Source organism: Macaca mulatta, chromosome 1 (genome assembly GCF_049350105.2).
Source record: "Macaca mulatta isolate MMU2019108-1 chromosome 1, T2T-MMU8v2.0, whole genome shotgun sequence".
NCBI classification, from domain to species: Eukaryota; Metazoa; Chordata; class Mammalia; order Primates; family Cercopithecidae; genus Macaca; species Macaca mulatta.
Window position 1 is genome coordinate 225,496,870 of NC_133406.1, and position 19,548 is coordinate 225,516,417.

At 42.9% G+C, this 19,548-nt stretch overlaps 1 protein-coding gene and 1 non-coding gene across 3 annotated transcripts in view; both read right to left on the minus strand.

The window, feature by feature from the left end:
* The window catches only part of DNAJC16 (DnaJ heat shock protein family (Hsp40) member C16), a 48,181-nt gene extending 29,513 nt beyond the window's left edge, over positions 1-18,668 (minus strand). Inside the window, exons 1-5 of one of the 2 annotated variants that reach the window (XM_015118599.3) lie at positions 18,564-18,668; positions 16,280-16,464; positions 10,902-10,968; positions 8,065-8,404; positions 558-742 (exon numbers count right to left, since the gene is read on the minus strand). In XM_015118599.3, coding sequence (XP_014974085.1) covers positions 558-742; positions 8,065-8,404; positions 10,902-10,968; positions 16,280-16,446 — 759 coding nt within the window. In that variant the 5' untranslated portion in view covers positions 16,447-16,464; positions 18,564-18,668. Of the gene's footprint in view, positions 1-557; positions 743-8,064; positions 8,405-10,901; positions 10,969-16,279; positions 16,465-18,513 lie in introns of both variants that reach the window. The other variant, XM_015118651.3, reaches the window with a different exon arrangement.
* On the minus strand, positions 2,917-3,056 carry LOC114675193 (small Cajal body-specific RNA 21). The gene has a single exon (XR_003726291.2).
* Positions 18,669-19,548: the final 880 nt, after the last annotated feature.

Genomic DNA, 19,548 nt, shown 5'->3' on the forward strand with positions numbered 1-19,548 from the left:
AAACAATAAACCAATGTGAACTTTATCTGGCTTCTTGATTTCAACCTTTTCTTTGTGAATTTCATTCATATTATTGTCACTGTAAGTTTCTAAAGTTTCAAAAATAATATTTGATTTCATGGAATCTGGCATTTTCCACAGATACGATCGTTAAACATATAACCAAACACAACTAAATTTGAATAAAGACAAATATCTTCACATGAACAAATTTATGAGCCGGAAAGAAAACCTGAATTCTAACGTGTGATTTAATTTTTTTGTTTAGAAAATAGGCACGGTCATTTTAGGCTCAGATTTCTATGACAGTGTAAGATCTGCAAGATGGTTATTAATAGGAATTAATTCTTCCAGTCTCTGTACTTCATGTTTCAATTTTTAGTCTCCTACAGACTTCACTTACATGATTTAGTTTGAGTAATTAATTAATATGTGTCTTGCCTTCCTCACAATGAAACTCAGGTTTGAGAGGACTACAGAAAATGTTCTGGGCAATTAACAGTCCTAGGTACCTCTTAAACTACTTCTCAGTCATGTTTTCCTTGACAGGTACTTACTTTCTCCACCAAGTTCCCTGGAAGAAGACTTTCTACAAATTGTCGCAGATTTTCACGGACAACTGCATTGTGGAAGAAGGAGATTTTTCCGTTAATGATTCCTAGGATAGAGGGCGTGCTGTGTGCCCCCAGGTGATGCGCCAGGCGTCTCTCATACCCAGCATGGACCACGCCAATTCCTACACCTGAAAAGAATGGAAGATCCAAGTGAAGCCTTTTTATGTCTCCATGGCAGCTGGGAAAAGTGCTAAGTAATTTTTTGGTGTGAAATTGAAATCCCGACCTCATCGGAGATGTCTTTCCTAATAGACTGTCTAGCATTCTTTCACTGCTGGAATTCTAGATTGGTTCAGTTTTTCTGCAGAGCAATCTGGCAATATGTAAGAAGAGTTACAAATAATGTGTGTGTGTGTGTATGCATATGCATAAAACAAAGTGGGATCATCTGATACTTATTTCACTTCATACTTGAACAACTTTTCTTGTTCTTTCATCCAACCATATATTTGGAGGGCCAGTTACTCTGCTAACACTGGAGACACATTCAGTATTAAAGGCCAATAAATGTACATTTTCTTTTGGATGTGTACTAGACTTTTTAAGCTTAACATTTCCAAACACGAACCCCTAATCTCCTCCCACAGACCTGTCCTACCCACGCCTTTGCCATTTCAGTTGACGACAGCTCCAGCCTTCCATTTACTCAGGGCAAAAACCATAAGAGTCATCTTTGGCTTCTCTTATCTGTTGCACCCCACATCCAATCTGTCCGCAAGTCTTGTTGCTTTTCTCTTTAGAAAATGTCTGGAATTCAACTGTTTTTCATCACTTTCATTATATGCCCCGCTCTGAGTCATCATTATCTCTCCTGCCTATGTTGCTGCAATAATATCCTAAATGCTCTCCCCCTATTTCTCCCTGTCTCCTGACAGTCTGTTCTTAACATAGCAGCCAGGCTGCTCCTTCTAAAACATAAAAATGGATCACATCACTCCTCTGCCCAAACCCTGCAAAGACCCATTTCAGTTGGAATAAAATGCACAATCCTCACAGAGGCCAACAAGACCCTTTGTGTTTGGCCCCTGGTTCCCCAGGCCCTCTTTGTTCTTCCACTCCTTCATCAGCCTGCCCCAGTCCCCAGCATCCTTGCTGTGTTCTGAAGACAGCGGATGCTCCTGCCTCAGGGCCTTGGCACTGGCTGTTCCCTCAGTCTGAAGTGTGCATCTCCCTGACTTCTGCGTAGCTGACTTCTTTACCAACTTCAAGTCCTGAATGCAGCCTACCTTGGCACCATATTTAAAACGGTACTCCCCACACTCAGCGTCCACACACAACCTGCTCACTTTCACTTCTTCTGCAGTGTTTACCATCTTCTAAGGTACCACCCACTTACCTTCTGTCCATTGTTTATTGTCTGTCTCCCCTTCTAGAATGTACGACTCATGAAGCTAGGGATCCCTGTGTAGTCCACTGATGTATCCCCAGCACCAGACCAGAGCCTGGCACTTAATAAGAAGGAGCTCACTGAAACTGGGCCATTAATCTATTTAACCCAGAGCCTGGCACATAGTAGGAGCTCACTGAAACTGAGCCATTAATCTATTTAATTCATTCTTTATTGTTGCACATTGAAGTTGTGAGAGAGGAAAAACCAAACTGTTTTTCCTACTCACACTCGACACAATGCTGTCCCTGACACTCATTGTTTAAGAGATGGGGTCTCACTATGTTGCCCAGGCTGGTCTCAAACTCCTGGGCTCAAGCGATCTTCCTGCCTCAGCCACCTGAGTAGCTGGGATTCCAGGCACGTGCCACTATGCCCAACTCAATGCTTCCCTGTTGATACCACATGCTGTGGGGGTGGGGGTTCCCCACAAGTTCTCCAGCAGACACCAACTGAGTATCAACTCAGTTCTGACACTATCTACCCAGAGACAGCGTCAGGCCCCGCAGGTCAAGGGTTCAGTCCCGTAAGACTGCTCCCACTTCAGACGCCAGAAGTCTCAGGTTGTGTCCTGTACTTCTGACCAACTGGCTAGAAATCAAAGGGTCCCATGACCCTCCTCGGGTTCAACTAATTTGCTCGAGTTGCTCACAGAACTCAGGGGAACATTCCTTATGGTTACTCATTAGGTATAAGGGATATTAAAAAGGAGACAGATGATCAGCCAAAAGGAAGAGAGGCACATGGTATATGGAAGGGTGGGAGCATCCTGCCCTCCCAGGGCTCGCCACCTTCCAGGCACCTCCATGTGTTCAGCCTCCTGGGAACTCTCAAACCCAGTAGTTCAGGGATTAGGGATTATATATATATATATATATATGTGTGTGTGTGTGTATGTTCATTTTTTTGCCCAGTAAATGTGAGGCTAGGACACCCCAGGCGAGGCTCCTTACTCAAACACCTCTCCCATGGGGGAGGATGCCTGGGCCCTCTACTGTAGGCTCGGCTGAGGGGAGGTGGTGTAGGCTGAGCCCACCCCCCAGGAAACCGAGCCAGAGTTCAGGGATTTTTATGAAGGCTTCATCATGCGGGCGTGATCAATTATTAACTCAATCTCCAGGCCCTCTCCTCTTTATGGAGGACGAGGGTGAAACTTTCAAAACTTCTAATCATGGTTTGGTCTTTCTGGTGACCAGCTCCCACACAGGGGCCCACTAAGAGTCGCCTCAGTAGAACAAAAGATGCTCCCATCCTGCAGGAAATTCCAAGGATTAGGAGCTCCATGTCAGGAATCAGAGTCAAAGATCAAATATGAGAGCAAAAGATTCTCTTAGCACCCCTACTGATCAGGCAATCTCAAGGGTTTTAGGAGATCTGTGCCAGGAACTGGGAACAAACACTAAAATATACATACATTTCTTATTACAAAGCACAATATTAAAAGTTGCTTTTAGCCTAATTCTTAACATTATAAGGAAAGTTGACAGGCATCCTAGTACATCTTTGTACACACATTTTTGTGCTCCTGTGTGCTTATTTTCTAATTAGTAAATTCCTAAAATGAAATTGCTCAGTAAATGGCAGGGATCCCAAACTTAATGTTTTCAAATTGCTACGCAGACTAAACCAAGCTCTCTGTAGGCTACCTGACCGTGACTGTTGCAGTTTCTCAAGGGCAGGAAAGGAGGAGCCTTAGGCATTGTATAGTCCATTTCCCTCATTTTACAGATACAGAGAGAGGTTCAGAGAGGTAAAGTGACTTATCCCAGGTTGCAGAGCTGACAAAATTGCAGAACAAGAATCCAAACTGGATTCTTCTCTAGAGCCAAGTACAGTACACTATATCACACTGCAGTCATTAAAAATAACTATGGAACCATGTCAATAAATGGAAGTGCACAGAGAATTATACGAGCAGAAGCAGGAAAAAGAATAAAGCAGGCACATACACTGGGAGATTCGGTCATCCATAAAGACAGAAGAGACATCACCTAGGGAGGTCAAGTGGCTATAAGACAAAGGCCCGAGGGAGGGATTATCATTTCTTGAGTGCCTTCTTTATCACATCTCGGGCTTTATATACATCATACTTTTCGTACTCACAACCACTCTGCAAGGTAAGTATTGCTATCTTTATGGCTGAGGAAACTGAAGCTGGGGGAGGGTGAGGCATCATGGTTTGTGTGCAGCGGAACCAGGATCTGAATTTAGTTCCAGCTGACCACAAAGCCTGGACTTCTTACTGCCTCCAGTGACCACTTCTGCCCCAGGTTCTGAACATTACAGGGATCAATTTCTCAGAGACTGACTCACCCTAAATGACCTTACCAGGGATTGCTATATAGATTGAACGCCAATTTATGAACTGATCCTGGGAAGTATGCCTTTCTAGTAACTGTGCCGTTCAGTATACCTTCTACCAGACCGAGCACACACAGAAACCTGAATTAGAAACTGAAAAGTTGGCTGGGCACAGTGGTTCATGCCTGTAATACCAGTGCTTTGGGAGGCTGAGGCGGGAGGATCGCTTGTGACCAGGAGTTTAAGACCAGCCTTCACCATCTCTTTCCTGTCTCCCGGAGTTTCAGACCAGCCTTCACCATCTCTATTTCACCTATAAGGAAACCGAGACATGGAGAGGTGAAGTAACTTGCCCAGGGTGACACAGTTGGCAAGTGACAGTCATGGGATTTGAACCCAGGAGGTCTGGCTCTGGGATCTGTGACGATTAATGTGATGAGTCTAAAAAAAAGTTAGCTGGGCATGGCGGTGTGTGCCTCTAGTCCTAGCTACTTGGGAGGCTGTGGCTAGAGGAATAAAGAATGATAAATATTTGGTGTTTCAAATTTATGGTTTTTTCTTTTCTTTTTTTTTTGAGATGGAGTCTCATTCTGTCACCCAGGACAGAGTGCAGTGGTGTGATCTCGGGTCACTGCAACCTCTGCCTCCCTGGTTCAAGCAATTCTCCTGTCTCAGCCTCCCCAGTAGCTAGGATTATAGGCACACACAACTATGCCCAGTTACCTTTTGTATTTTTAGTAGAGATAGGGTTTCACCATATTGGTCAGGCTGGTCTCGAACTCCTGACCTCAGGTGATCCACCTGCCTTGGCTTCCCAAATTGCTGGGATTACAGGCGTGAGGCAACATGCCCGGCTGCTTTATTTTATTTTATTTTTTGAGACAGAGTTTTGCTCTGTTGCCCAGGCTGGAGTGCAGTGACTCGATCTCGGCTCACTGCAACCTCCACTTCCTGGGTTCAAGCAATTCTCCCGCTTCAGCCTTCCGAGTAGCTGAGATTACAGGCATGCGCCACCACACCTGGCTAATTTGTGTATTTTCAGCAGAGACAGAATTTCACCATGTTGGCCAGGCTGGTCTCAAATTCCTGACCTCAAGTGATCTGCGCACCTCAGCCTATCGAAGTGCTGGGATTACAGGTGTGAGCCACCATGCCTGGCCAATTTGTAGTATTTTTCTTCCTGAAAAGATATTTAAAGACAGGTGCAGTGGCGTGCACCTCTAATCTCAGCTACTTGGAGCTGGAAGCAGCAGGATTGCTTAAGCCCACGAGGTTGAGGTTGCAGTGAGCCATGATTGTGCCATTACACCCTGGCCTGGGCAAAAGAATGACGTCTCTTAAAAAAAAAAAAAGCAAAGCCTATGTGACTTATTTCAGAAACATTATTTGATTTTTATATAATTGATGCTTCTGGCTAATTTTCATACCCTGGGGAATTAAAAATACTATACTGACGCTGTGAGAGGGTCTTCCATGCACTAGTAAACATCTGTCACACCCATAATTTGAGATGCCAAAGAGCTCTCACTACGCAATCCTAAACACATATCACATCCTTTAGGGAAGTTCTTTTTCCCCCTCAGCTGCATATACACATTTATTTTCTCTCCACCTCTGAATAGGCACAGAGCCAACTGGAAGAATGTGCCACTCAAATGTGGCTAAATACAAACCGGCTGGTACACTAACCACAAGATGCAAAATAATCTGAACTGAAACAAAATCAAGAACACACAGCTAAAGCGGAAAAATGCATATTTTCACCAATATTTAGGCTGACCTTTTTTATAGACAGTATGAGACTCTTACATACTTAGAAATCCTTGAAAGATAGGAATTACTCTTTTTTTTTTTTTTTTTTTTTTAAAAGATGGAATTTCACTCATGGCCCAGGCTGGAATGCAATGGTGTGATCTCGGCTCGCTGCAACTTCCAACTCCAGGGTTCAAGTGATTCTTCTGCCTCAGCCTCCCGAGTAGCTGGGATTATAGGCACGTGCCACCACGTCCGGCTAATTTTGTATTTTTACTAGAGACAGAGTTTCACCATTTAGGCCAGGTTGTTCTTGAACTACTGACCTCAGGTGATCCACCTGTGTTGGCCTCCTAAAGTGCTGGGATTACAGGCATGAGCCACTGTGCCCAGCCAGGAATTAGTCTTTCTTTTTTTTATTTTTTTTCTTGAGACAGAGTCTCGCTCTGTCACCCAGGCTGGAGTGCAGTGGTGCGATCTCGGCTCACTGCAACCTCTGCCTCCCGGGTTCAAGCGATTCTCCTGCCTCAGCCTCCGGAGTAACTGGGACTACAGGTACCTGCCACTACTCCTGGCTAATTTTTGTATTTTTAGTAGAGATGGGGTTTCACCATGTTGGCTAGGCTGATCTCAAACTCCTGACCTCGTGATCCACCTGCCTCGTCCTCCCAAAGTGTTGGGATTACAGGCACGAGCCACCGTGCCCAGCAGTTTCTCTTTTTAAACAGGATGTCATGGTGAATAAATTGCCAAACCCAGGTAATCACTGCCTGATTATCCAAATCGGGTTTCCCTAAAACGATATTTGATTTCAAGATGCTCAACCTCCAGGCCATGCTGACAGCTCTGCCTGCACCTTCCAGTAAGCACTGAATGTGCAGAGATGATTGAGGTATGTTTCTTATTTGAGTTTCCTGGGCACAAGGACATGATTTACTTATTTCTGAAGCAGTACAGCGCAGTGTTGAAAACAGTCAGACTCCTGGGTCCAACCCAATACTGATGCTTACGGGTAGTATAACAATGAATTAGTTCCTTAACCTTCAATGCTTTAGTTCCCTCACCCGTAAAATAGGGATAATAATAGTCTCTCCTTTATTGAATTGCTTTGGGGACAAAAATAATGCACAGAAAGCATTTACCACAATGCAAGGGAACTGAAACGTTCAATAAAAATTATTATTATTATATATCCTTAAGTGTCTTAATACAGTAATTGGAATATGAAAGTTGACTGAGAAAAAAGTTTCAAATGAACGCATCTGTTTCATGGGCAAGGTGTCAGAAAATACAGAAGGATTTTTTGTCATCTTTGTCTACTCCTTCAGCAAAACATTATTCCGTACTTGCAAATGTTGAGGTCGGTGTTAATTCTCTGTGTATATATTTTCTCTTCAACCAAATGGTGAGCTTAAGGTCAGGGATGGTGCTAATTCTGGGCCCTCTTCCACAGCGCACTTCTCTTTAAACATTGGATGCTTTTACACACTAGTTTTTACCAGTGTGTGACTGAAGATTCCTTAGCTGACTTCCAATCCCCTTCAAGGCTCACCTCACAATAAGTAAAAAAATTGGTGCTTCAGAGTCACAGAGTTGAAGAAAGCAGACTAATACATTTAAGAAATATTTTTAAAAAGGGTTTATAGAATAGGCGATTTAAAAAATCTGCTTTGGGGCCGGGCATGGTGGCTCACACCTGTAATCCCAGCACTTTGGGAGGCTGAGGCAGGCGGATCACTTGAGGTCAGGAGTTCGAAATCAGCCTGGCCAACATGGCGAAACCCTGTCTCTACTAAAAATACAAAACCTAGCTGGGCGTGATGGTGAGTGCCTCTAATCCCAACTACTCGGGAGGTTGAGGCAGGAGAATCACTTGAACCTGGGAGGTGGAGATTGCAGTGAGCTGAGATCACACCACTGCATTCCAGCCTGGGCAACAGAGCGAGACTCCATCTTGAAAAAAAAAAAGTCATCTATACAAATATCTTTCAATGAATAAAATTATCTTACCCAATTCTTCCAGTTCTTGAACGACTTCTTTCCACACAGGCTCGATATGAATGCAGCTAAAGCACCAATCGGAGGTGATCTTGATGAGGTAGGGTTTCTTAAAGCTATCTGGAACCACTTCATTCACATAATGTGAAAAGTGCAATAAATACTTTTCGTCAATTGAGTCCCGCCGTTCAGAATTAAAAGGGAAGTGAAAAAAGGATTCATCAAAATAAAAATTTTCATGGAAATGGCGGAAACGATACTCTCGCTGCTGTTGCTGCTTCTGGTAGCCCTGGTTCTCTCCAGCGTCTCCATATTGATCATAATTTGATCTCTTTTCTTCATTCGAAAGAATCTATAAAGGAAGGAAAAAGAAATCTAAACAACAACAAGAGGTTCATCCACAAGACTTTTTTTGTAAGCAGCTTGAAAGACATAGGAAGAAAATAAATGCAGCCAGGTGCGGTGGATCACGCCTGTAATCCCAGCACTTTGGGAGGCCGGGGCGGGTGGATCATCTGAGGTCAGGAGTTCGAGATCAGCCTGATCAACATGGAGAAACCCCGTCTCTACTACAAATACGAAAATTTAGCCGGGAGTGGTGGCGCATGCCTGTAATCCCAGCTACTCGGGAGGCTGAGGTAGGAGAATTGCTTGAACTCAGGAGGCGGAGGTTGAGGTGAGCCGAGATGGTGCCACTGCACTCCAGCCTAGGCAACAAGAGCAAAACTCCATCTCAAAAATAAATAAATAAATAAATAAAAAAGAAAAGAAATGCAAAAATTATGACACGATTATGGGAGGTCAAGGTTTGGAGGATCCCTTGAAGCCAGGAGTTCAAGACCAGCCTGGGCCACATAGCAAGACTCTGCTACAAAAAAAAAAAAAAAAAAAATCGGCCAGGCATGGTGATGCCCGCGTGCCTACAGTCCTAGCTACTTGGGAGGGTGAGGTGGGTGGGAGACTGCTTGAGCCCAGGAGTTCAAGGCTGCAGTGAGCTGTGATCGCATCACTGTACTCCAGCCTGGGTGACAGAGAGAGACTGTCTCTTAAGAAAAAAGATGGCCGGGCGCGGTGGCTCAAGCCTGTAATCCCAGCACTTTGGGAGGCCGAGGCGGGTGGATCACGAGGTCAGGAGATGGAGACTATCCTGGCTAACATGGTGAAACCCCGTCTCTACTAAAAATACAAAAAAAAAACTAGCCGGGCGTGGTGGCGGGCGCCTGTAGTCTCAGCTACTTGGGAGGCTGAGGCGGGAGAATGGCGTGAACCCGGGAGGCGGAGCTTGCAGTGAGCTGAGATCACGCCACTGCACTCCAGCCTGGGAGACACAGCGAGACTCCGTCTCAAAAAAAAAAAAAAAAAAAAAAAAAAGAAAAAAGATTATGACATAATTACATATTCTTTTTTCTTTTTGAGACAGGGTCTCACTCTGGCACCCAGGCTGGAGTGAAGTGGCGTGATCACAGTTCACTGCAGCCTCCACCTCCCAGGGTCAACCTTTCATCTCAGCCTCCTGAGTAGCTAGGACCATCAGCATATGCCACCACACTTGGCTAATTTTTGTATTTTTCGCCATGTTGTCTAGGCTGGTCCTGAATTCCTGAGCTTAAGTGATCTGCATGCCTCAGCCTCCCCAAGTGCTGGGATTACAGGGCATGAGCAGCCACCGGGTTCAGCCGATTAGATATTCTAAATGCAGTCATTCAAAAGAACGAGAAACTCTTCTTTCACTAGAGAAACATTAAGGAACATTCAAGACTAAAATATTTCAGTTTAGATACTCATGCTCATCTTGGCATTAAAGATTTCAAACTACCACAACATTAAACACTTCAGCAAAACAAATAAAACATAACATAATGTTGATCACCAGGGCTCAATGACAAGAAAATTGACCTGGTCATACCTGGTGAGTTGGACTAATTCAAACTAAGATAAGAAAAGCTATGAACACCAAAAATGTAGCTGTAGTCTAGTGCCTTGTCTGTTAGTTGACATTGTTTTACAAAATAACTTTGAAGTCTAAAATTCAGGGATCTGTTTTAGGATGATGATATGTTATTCCATGAGCTAAGCACTGTCTGCTGAAAGGCATTCCCTACACAAATCAGAAAGCCACTGAATTCTCTTTTATGCATATTCTAGACCAATCTACTTAAGCTGACATGTTGGAAAATTATTGAAAATCTTGTGTTTAAATGTATTTGTTACCTTGTGTCACTTTAATAAATATAGGCAATTTGGTATATTTAACGTAAATTTCTAAGAAGGCAATAGAGACATATACAGACATACTCAGGGTAATTCTACAATTCTAGTTAAAACCTTTAAAATAGGCCAGTTTTTCAAAGAGCTTAAGTGTTCAGGCACTTGTTTCGATATACTGCATGTGGCCAAATAAGTTCTATTATTTTTTTATTTTATTTTATTTTGAGACAGAGTCTCCCTCTGTCACCCAGGCTGGAGTGTAGTGGCTCGATCTCTTCTCACTGCAACCTCTGCCTCCCGGGTTCAAGTGATTCTCTTGCCTCAGCCACCTGAGTAGCTGGGATTACAGGTGCTCACCACCACGCCCGGCTAATTTTTTTTGTATTTTTAGTAGAGACGGGGTTTCAGCATGTTGGTCAGGCTGGTCTCAAACTCCTGACCTCGTGATCTGCCCGCCTCAGCCTCCCAAAGTGCTGGGATTACAGGCATGAGCCACAGCGCCCAGCCTGTTCTATTATAATCTAGAAGCTGGGTCAAGGGCATGCGGAACATGACCTTTCTGAGAACTTTACGAAACTCATCACCTCCTAAGGCATATTTTATAAAAGCTAATGGATGTATCGCAAAGCTGGACACAATACCTCATAAGCCTTACTGATTTGAATGAACTTGTCTTCTGCTCCAGGATCTTTGTTTTTGTCAGGATGCCTGAAACACAAACGGGCAGGAAGTGAGAACAGATTTAACTTTTAATGCACAGTCATTTAATGTCCTTGTCCACACAGTTCACTACAGAGGCAAATGGAGGGCTATTTTGTTGGGAAACTTTCTTAAAATAAATGGTAGAGGCAATCAGTTGCTTTACAAGACTATAATCAATGAAACTTTGAACCAGGTGTTTTTTTCCCAAAGCGCTCCAGCGGGGCACGTTTTCAAAGCACCATATAGCACTGCAGCATTTCACAGAGGAAAGGTGGGATATGGTGCATGTCTGTACACTGCTCCCAAACACTGCTAAAGCTGGCTGAAGGCTAAATCATTTATCCATAAGAACCCATGTCTTCTCCTAGGATGGCAACATTTCAACTCAATGCTAGAATGATATTGGGATGCTAGAATGCTATTGTTTCTTCCAATAACACGGGTAGACATGAGAAATAGTTTTTAGGATAGACTAAATTCATTTAGTAACAATCAGATTTTAAACTGCACTTGTGCCTGACTTTCAAATTAGAACGTTTTTCGTTATTATTGTGGTTATCTCATTCTGCCTATGATTGCCTTTTACCTGGATAAAGATTTCAAGGCCTTTTTTTTTTTTTTTTTTTTTTTTTTTGAGACAGGGTCTCACTCTGTTGCCCACACTGCAATGTGGTGGTACAATCTAGGCTCACTGCAACCTCTGCCTCCCAGGTTCAAGCGATTCTCCTGCCTCAGCCTCCCGAGTAGCTGGGATTACAGGTCTGCGCCACTACCACCCGGCTAATTTTCGTATTTTTAGTAATGATGGGGCTTCACCATGTTGGCTGGGCTGGTCTCAAACTCCTGACCTCAAATGATCCACCTCTCTCGGCCTCCCAAAGTGCTGAGAATACAGGCGTGAGCCACTGTGCCCGGCCTCAATGCCACATGTTTAACATTTTTTGCCATGTTGTCCAGGTTGGTCTCAAATTCCTGGACTCATGCCATCCTCCTGCCTTGGCCTCCCAAAGTGCTGGGATTACAGGTGTGACCTACTACACCCGACCAGCTTTGGAGATTTTAAAGTTCTGGAAAGTAAGGGCTAGGTTTACTTCCTTGAAAGTCCCTAAGACCTAAATCAGTGTTTTATATAGATTGATTTTTCAATGTTCACTTTAAAAGACTTCGTATGACAGTATTCTTTACATAATCACTTCTGGTAACTTCTAGTAAATTTCCTCTGACATAGGTTCTGGAAAGAAAAACAATTCACTGGGAAGCAAACTACTATTAAGGACACACCAAGTACAATGGAATAAAAAAATCTACAACTTGATGGATTTATTCTAGCAGGAATACGTTTGAATCAACTATACCACATATTCTGTTTTCTCTACAAATAAGGAAACTCCAAATTGTTGACTGTTGAGTTTAAAAGTCATTCCTTCCTTAACCATTTAATCCTTGCTATAAGTATTAGTGGGGGAAAAAATCTCAGCTAGGGATAATGAAAACAGCATGACTTAAGGAAACGAGATGGAAGCTCCAAAGCATTTCTGGATGATAAAAAAAAAACAAACCCAAAACACAAAAAACAAAAAAACCAACCCAAACCATAACTGTTTTCAATATTCAAACAGGCTGACGGCTGAGTGGATCAAAAATTATGCAATCATACAAATGAAGATTTAACATATAGAACTCTGTAGAAGAAGGGCAGGAAGGGGCTTTTTAGGAGAATGAACCAAAGAGAGAGTCTTGAGGGCAGCTAGGTTAGAAACACAGATTCTGAAGCAGAGGAGGGCAAGGCTGAAGAACAGGGAGGAAGCTACAACACTTCCAGCTCTTAAGGAATATACTTTCCTAATTGTGAGAAGATACCACAAGGTTGAAGACATTAAAAAAAAAAAAATTCAGCCATAGGAAAGTATTGTCCAATGCTATTTTCAGTTAATATGAAATTATCTCAGGAACTGCAATATAATATGCAATCTTTAAAATTCAAAGTAGAGGAAATATTGTATGTAGTATCTACTGGCTCTCTAGTTGCCTCTTAAAGGAATTAAAACAAAGACAGAGAAGGTAACACCGCAAAGAATTAGACAAAATCATTTACTCTTTGGTTTACTGCATAACCATGTCACACCAATCTGCCATTCTTTGGGTGGGAGGAGTTATTTCTTTTGCTAATGTGGATAACAAACAAAAAGTACCTATGATAAAACCTAATTAATGGGAGAGTTTTCCTAAGGGAAAAAGTAACGTCAAATGGGTTCACTAAGCAAAGGAAAATTCTTAAGCAGGCTAAGAAACACCTAGTAAAATGTATCAGAGGAAGGCTCCAGATCCAATTCAACAAGTAACCACTTCCTCCTGCTATAGCTCATTCTGAAGTCAAACTGGGAAACACTGCTATTTTCAGTGTATATCAAGCCATTAGTAAGCAAAACTTAAACTATTCCAAGTGTTAAAGCATTGTCATAGCCAAAAACCACAGAAAATAATAGAACAGCAAAATTAAAAACATAAAGTAAAATTTTAGACTTTTTCTGGATGACACACTCAATACATTTCTATGGTGATGAATTATTCCTAGAGAGAATCTAATTAAAAAAGTGAAGAATATGACTCATTTAATTAATATCATAACACCTTTTCAGCTCTGGAAGACAGAAAATTCAAAGCTATACATTTTAATAGGTCCCACATACTCGAGCTGTCATTTGTGTTCTTAAAACATTGTCAAAGGCTATGCCCTGTCCAAAAGAATGTTGCCACCTTATGAATTCACTGCAGATTTATATATTTTGCTTTAAACATAAAGAGGCAAGAGTCTGAAATGATGTAGAACATAACCTTGGTATAAAGAGTCCCTGGAAGGAGGTCATGTATAATTACAGATTTTTTTTTTGGCACCCAATTCTGGATTTCTCATGGAATATGGTCTAAAATATTTATTTAAAAATTATATTTTCAATGATCTTTACCTTTATTTCAATCAGTTTAATGATGAAACACACCTGTTCACTGAAGCAGAACAGTGTCAGGCACAGTCACGCATGCAGCCTGCATCACACATCACCTGAATGTGGCAGTTTTGCTTCTGGATAACTTTCTACTGTCATTCAGTTCTTCCCCAGCCAACCACTAGCCCACTCACCCTTACTCATGCCCAGATGTGTAAACAATTAAAAAAACAATAAAACAATGGACTATTGATGCAGAGGGTCAAACTATGGAACCCGGAGGTACCACAGATTTACCAACTCTAGGCCTCCATCTTCTCGTCTATAAAACAGACACCGGCCGAGCATGGTGGCTCACGTCTGTAATCCCAGCACTTTGGGAGGCCAAGGTGGACGGATCACTTGAGGTCAGGAGTTGGAGACCAGCCTGGCCAATATGGCGAAACCCCGTCTCTACTAGAAATATAAAAATTAGCTGGGTGTGGCGGTGCATGCCTGTAGTCCCAGCTACTCGGAAGGCTGAGTCAGGAGAATCGCTTGAACCCAGGAAGCAGAGGTTACAGTGAGCTAAGGTTGTGCCACTGCATTCCAGCCTGCATGACAAGAGCGAGACTCCATCTCAAAAAAAAAGAGACACTAATATCCTCCTTCATAGGCTAATTATAAGGTTTAAATGAGATAAAAAGCATAGAACCAGGAGGTTAGCATGTAGTAGGTGCTCAGTGATGGTACCTGTCCCAAACTTTCTTCCATTCCTCATGGTTGGTAGAGCCAGCTTGGAGTCACCTGTGTCCTTTCCATCCTTTCCTCCTTTTGCTGCTCCCTCTCCATCTATATAATCCAACACTTCTGCTTCTTTGGCATGGCCAAGGCATTGGTGGAAGAAACTGATGACATTTGTCCAAAGTTTTAGATTTATTGCTACCCTGCTAATTGCTATCCTGATAACTACAGGCAAAATTACAATTTTCTGTAAGATTTTTTTTTTTTTGAGACGGGTCTCACTCTGTTACCCAGGCTGGAGTGCAGTGGCGTGATTATAGCTCACTGCAGTCTCAAACTTGTGGGCTTTTTTTTTTTTTTGAGACAGAGTCTCGTTCTGTCACCCAGGCTGGAGTGCAGTGGCCGGATCTCAGCTCACTGCAAGCTCCGACTCCCGGGTCTACGCCATTCTCCTGCCTCAGCCTCCTGAGTAGCTGGGACTACAGGCGCCCGCCACCTCGCCCGGCTAGTTTTTTGTATTTTTTTAGTAGAGACGGGGTTTCACCATGTTAGCCAGGCTGGTCTCGATCTGCTGAACTCGTGATCCGCCCGTCTCGGCCTCCCAAAGTGCTGGGATTACAGGCTTGAGCCACTGCACCCGGCCCACCTTTTTTTTTTTTTTTTTTTTCGTAGAGATGGGGTATCACTATGTTGCCCAGGCTGGTCTCAAACTCCTGGGCTCAAGAGATCCTCCCACCTCAGCCTCCCAAAGTGCCAGGATTACAAACACGAGCCACCATGCCAGGTCAATTTTTTTTTAAAGTAATATATAGTCAGCCCTGTATATCTGTTGGTTTCACACCCATGGATTCCACCAACCAAAACATAGTATTTTCTATTTTGAAATATTCAAAAATATTTTTAAAAAATTGCATCTGTACTGAACACGTACAGACTTTTTTCTTGTCATTATTCCTTAAACAATAACAGTATAACAACCATTTGCACAGCAGTTACATTGTATTAGGTATTATAAGTGAGCTAGAGATGATTTAAAGTATATGAGACGATATGCAGAGATTATATGCAGATACTGTGCTATTTTATATAGGGACTTGAGCATCCACGGACTTTGGTATCCCTGGGGATCCTGGAACCAAGACCTCATGGATATCAAGAGACAACTATACTTGGTTTCTGAATTTTTCTTTTTTGGAGGCAAAAGGCTATTACTCTAAACTTTTTTTCAAAGTGTAGAAACTAATAATTTAGAGAATAGGGTTGTATAATATTCCTGTTTAGCAATTACACTCACAAAGTTACTTTATGAATAATGTATCATGGGAAGGGTAGCATATCCATTACTGACTATATATCCATTTTTTTAAATTAAAGTTTCTTACTTTAACATTAAATATGCTAACGATATCTAGGGCAATTCTTTAAGTCAAAGTATTCCTAAAAGGGAGTTTCAGAGTAAACATAGGCTTTGCATCTTATCACTAACAATTAAAGAACATGAACATTAGCTCTCCTGCATAAAATATTTTACACAGATATATATATTGAACATAGAAACAGAGACAAATAAAAGCTAGTCATAATTTAGACTTCATCCCTGCTAAGACTGTTTAGCTTACGTTAAATCTCTATTTATTTGTTTCACCTACCATTCCCGGGCGAGCTTCTTATAAGCCTTTTTAATATCAGCCTGACTGGCTGTTCGGCTGACCCCTAGGACTCTGTATGGGTCAAAATCCAACGCAGACAGAATTTGCAGGATCAGAACCAGAACTATCAAGAACTGCCAGGAAATGCTCAACTTTCTCACTTCCATTTCTCTTCCTTTCCAGAGCTGAAATGATTGAAGAGGCAATGAGTTTCAGTGGCAGAAACCTGGACAGTCTTGCTTTTTAGGTAAAGGTACAAGATATATAGATGAAAAACAAAACAAACCAAAGGTATTTTGCAGAAAAGTGTCAAGCTGTTTAACTGTATCTTAAAATCAAAAACCTCACTACTACTTTTGACTATCACAAATAGGAACTATTACAGATGAAAAGCTGAGTAATAAGAATAGCAACTCTCCAGAATACTTGGACTAGAAAAGCTTTAGAAATGAATGAAAATGAATGGGATGCAGAAACAATACCTAAATGTGAGGAAACCTAAATAGGATAATCAGGGCGACCACCTCTCAAATACATGATTTCATTTATTCTGATAAGAATAAAGAAAATAAATGGTTTAAGAATACTTCACTGAGTACATGTTAAACAAACTCATGAAACTACAAGATTTACCATGCACGAAACTACAAAATGAGATAGTTGTGGCATTCTTGGGCATTAAATAAGTACAAATACAGAGGTGAAACACTAAAAAAACTGTGTAGTTAAAACGCAGTATACCTCAATTCTGTTCTTTCTCACCACACCCATTCAAATAAGAATATGAGAAGCTGCTCTTTAATCATTAGCAATATGGTCCTTTTTTTTTTTTTTTAGACGGAGTTTCACTGTTACCCAGGCTGGAGTGCAATGGCGGGATCTCCATTCACCGCAACCTCCGCCTCCCAGGTTCAAGCAGTTCTCCTGTCTCAGCCTCCCGAGTAGCTGGGATTACAGGCATGCACCACCATGCTTAGCTAATTTTTTGTATTTTTAGTAGAGACGGGGTTTCACCATATTGGCCAGGCTGGTTTTGAACTCTTGACCTCAGGTGATCCACCTGTCTCGGCTCCCAAATTGTTGGGATTACAGGCGTGAGCCATCGTGCCGGCCAATATGGTCATTATTAATGGAAACCTCAGATGAGAAAAAGTGGCAAGAAAAAATTCAGTTTTCCATGTGAAGAAGAATTAATGGCAAAGACCAAATAGCAGACATGATCTTTAAAAGTTTTAAGCTCCATCTCTGGTGAGTACATTGTGAATTTTGGAAATAATCCTGGCTGGTTAACGAACAGGGTAGTGCTGGAATTGTGGATATGTATACTCCACAATTATGATCGCTGTTATACCCTATGATGTTTTTCTCAATTTATCTTGATTTCTCATAAGCTAATACAGTTTTAAGGTTCAAATGTCTACTGTGACACCTTACTGAAGAGGGGCAAAGCTATAACAGTGGTAGATTTCCGTAAGTGCAAGTTTAATGCCGCCTGGGGGTCCTCACAAAATTGACTAATCTAATGATCAATGTTTAAAATTGCATACGTGCTGAATAAAATCCTAAAACAAACCAGTTTCTTCTTTGTTAAGGCAATCTATTATAGCCTACAAAACACGTGAAGGCGATGTAGCTACTGGTTAAGCATATGGGTTGAAGGCTGGGATCTACTCTCCCCTACTGTATTACCTTGGGCAAATTATTTAAACTTGCTAAGCATCAGCGTCCTTATTCATAAAATCGGAATGAATACTACTACCTTTAGTCCCCATCATGTGGGGACTAAATGCATCTAAAGGGTTTACTGAGCCCAGAGTCAACAGTCAATAAATGGTCGTTAGTGCTATTATTTCTACCATGCAGTACGACCACTGCCTTATTTAACTGTGTCAGTTCCTTCCAGTTAGAGGGCCCGAGTGGCGGCGGTCTGGGAAGTTCTTTCGCTGACATGCGAGATAGACGGCGCCGACCTCGGAGCAGCAAACACCTGCCCAACAGGTAGGCTGCCAACCCTCTGGGTAGCATCTCCAGGACCAGGAAGAGGCTCCCAGAGACACGCTCCAGGTCTAAAACCCGCCTCGCGCTCCCGCCGGAGGTCGCAACCCTACAGGAGACAACCCCCTCCCCCGCCGCCCTCCGAGAGCCCAGGGCCCGGCCCTGTTGGCTCCCGGCTCCCCCCGGGCCCGGCAGTGACTGGAAACAAGAAGGAACTGAGGGGAAATCCCTGAGTCGACCTGGCCCCGCCGCGTCCGCGGTTCCGCGCGTCACGCCGGGAAGGAGTTACCGGGAAAGTACACCGGCCCAACCGGCTGCAGCGTCCGTGCTCCAGTTAGTTCGCCGGGCCGGGAGCTTCCCGTCCACAACAGCGCTCGCCCGGGCCTGGGGAGGGAAAAGAGGCGGGGACAAGTCCGAGGGGAGTCACGTGACGCTTAAAGGTCCATCGCACTGAAGGCGAGGACTGAACAGGTCGAGGGTTTCTACTTGGCAAATATATTTGACCCTTGCCACTCGCCGTCTACGCGTGGACCTGGGGCGGTTGCTATAGGAACCAGGGGCGCTCTTTGGTTGCTTCCAAAGGGTTGATCGTGACCAAAGAGGCCAAAACGTGCCTCCTAGCGAGGCGAAGTCGCTATGCATGATGGGATGCCAGAAGGACCTCCTCTATCCAGGAAGGTGTTTCCGCTGCTACCGAGAGATGGCCCTCGTCTAGCAACAGTTGCTAGGATGGGGACGCAATCTCTGGTCCCTATTCTCTTTAACCCTATTCATAGAATCCTAGAGCGTCAGATTGGAAGGGACCCTAGGGATTCTTTAACTCTCCAACTCCTCCAATATTGATAAGGAGACTGAGGTCCAGAGAGGGGCAGGGATTTGCCCAAGGCCTAGAATCCAGGATTCCTTTTATTTTTGTTTACTGATTTTTTTTTTTTTGAGTTGAGAGAATCCAGGACTCCTAATCCCGTTTACCGAAAGGCGAGCTCCACCCAAGAATGTACCGGTCTCTGCCTTAAGCACGGGGAAAGGGCGGTGGGGGTTGGGAGAGGGATAAGGCACAGGTGAGGGAAACTTTCTTTGAGCCAATGAGATAGATGCCTTGGGGATATAAAGAGCTTTCATCTCTCTGCCCTGTTTTTATTTTTTTCTCTTTGCATTTATCACTAACATACTATGTCTTTTATTTATTTATATAGTTTATCACCTGATCCTTCCACTGGAATGTAAACTCTAAAAGCAGGGATTTTGTTTTGTTCACCTCCATGTTCTCAGTG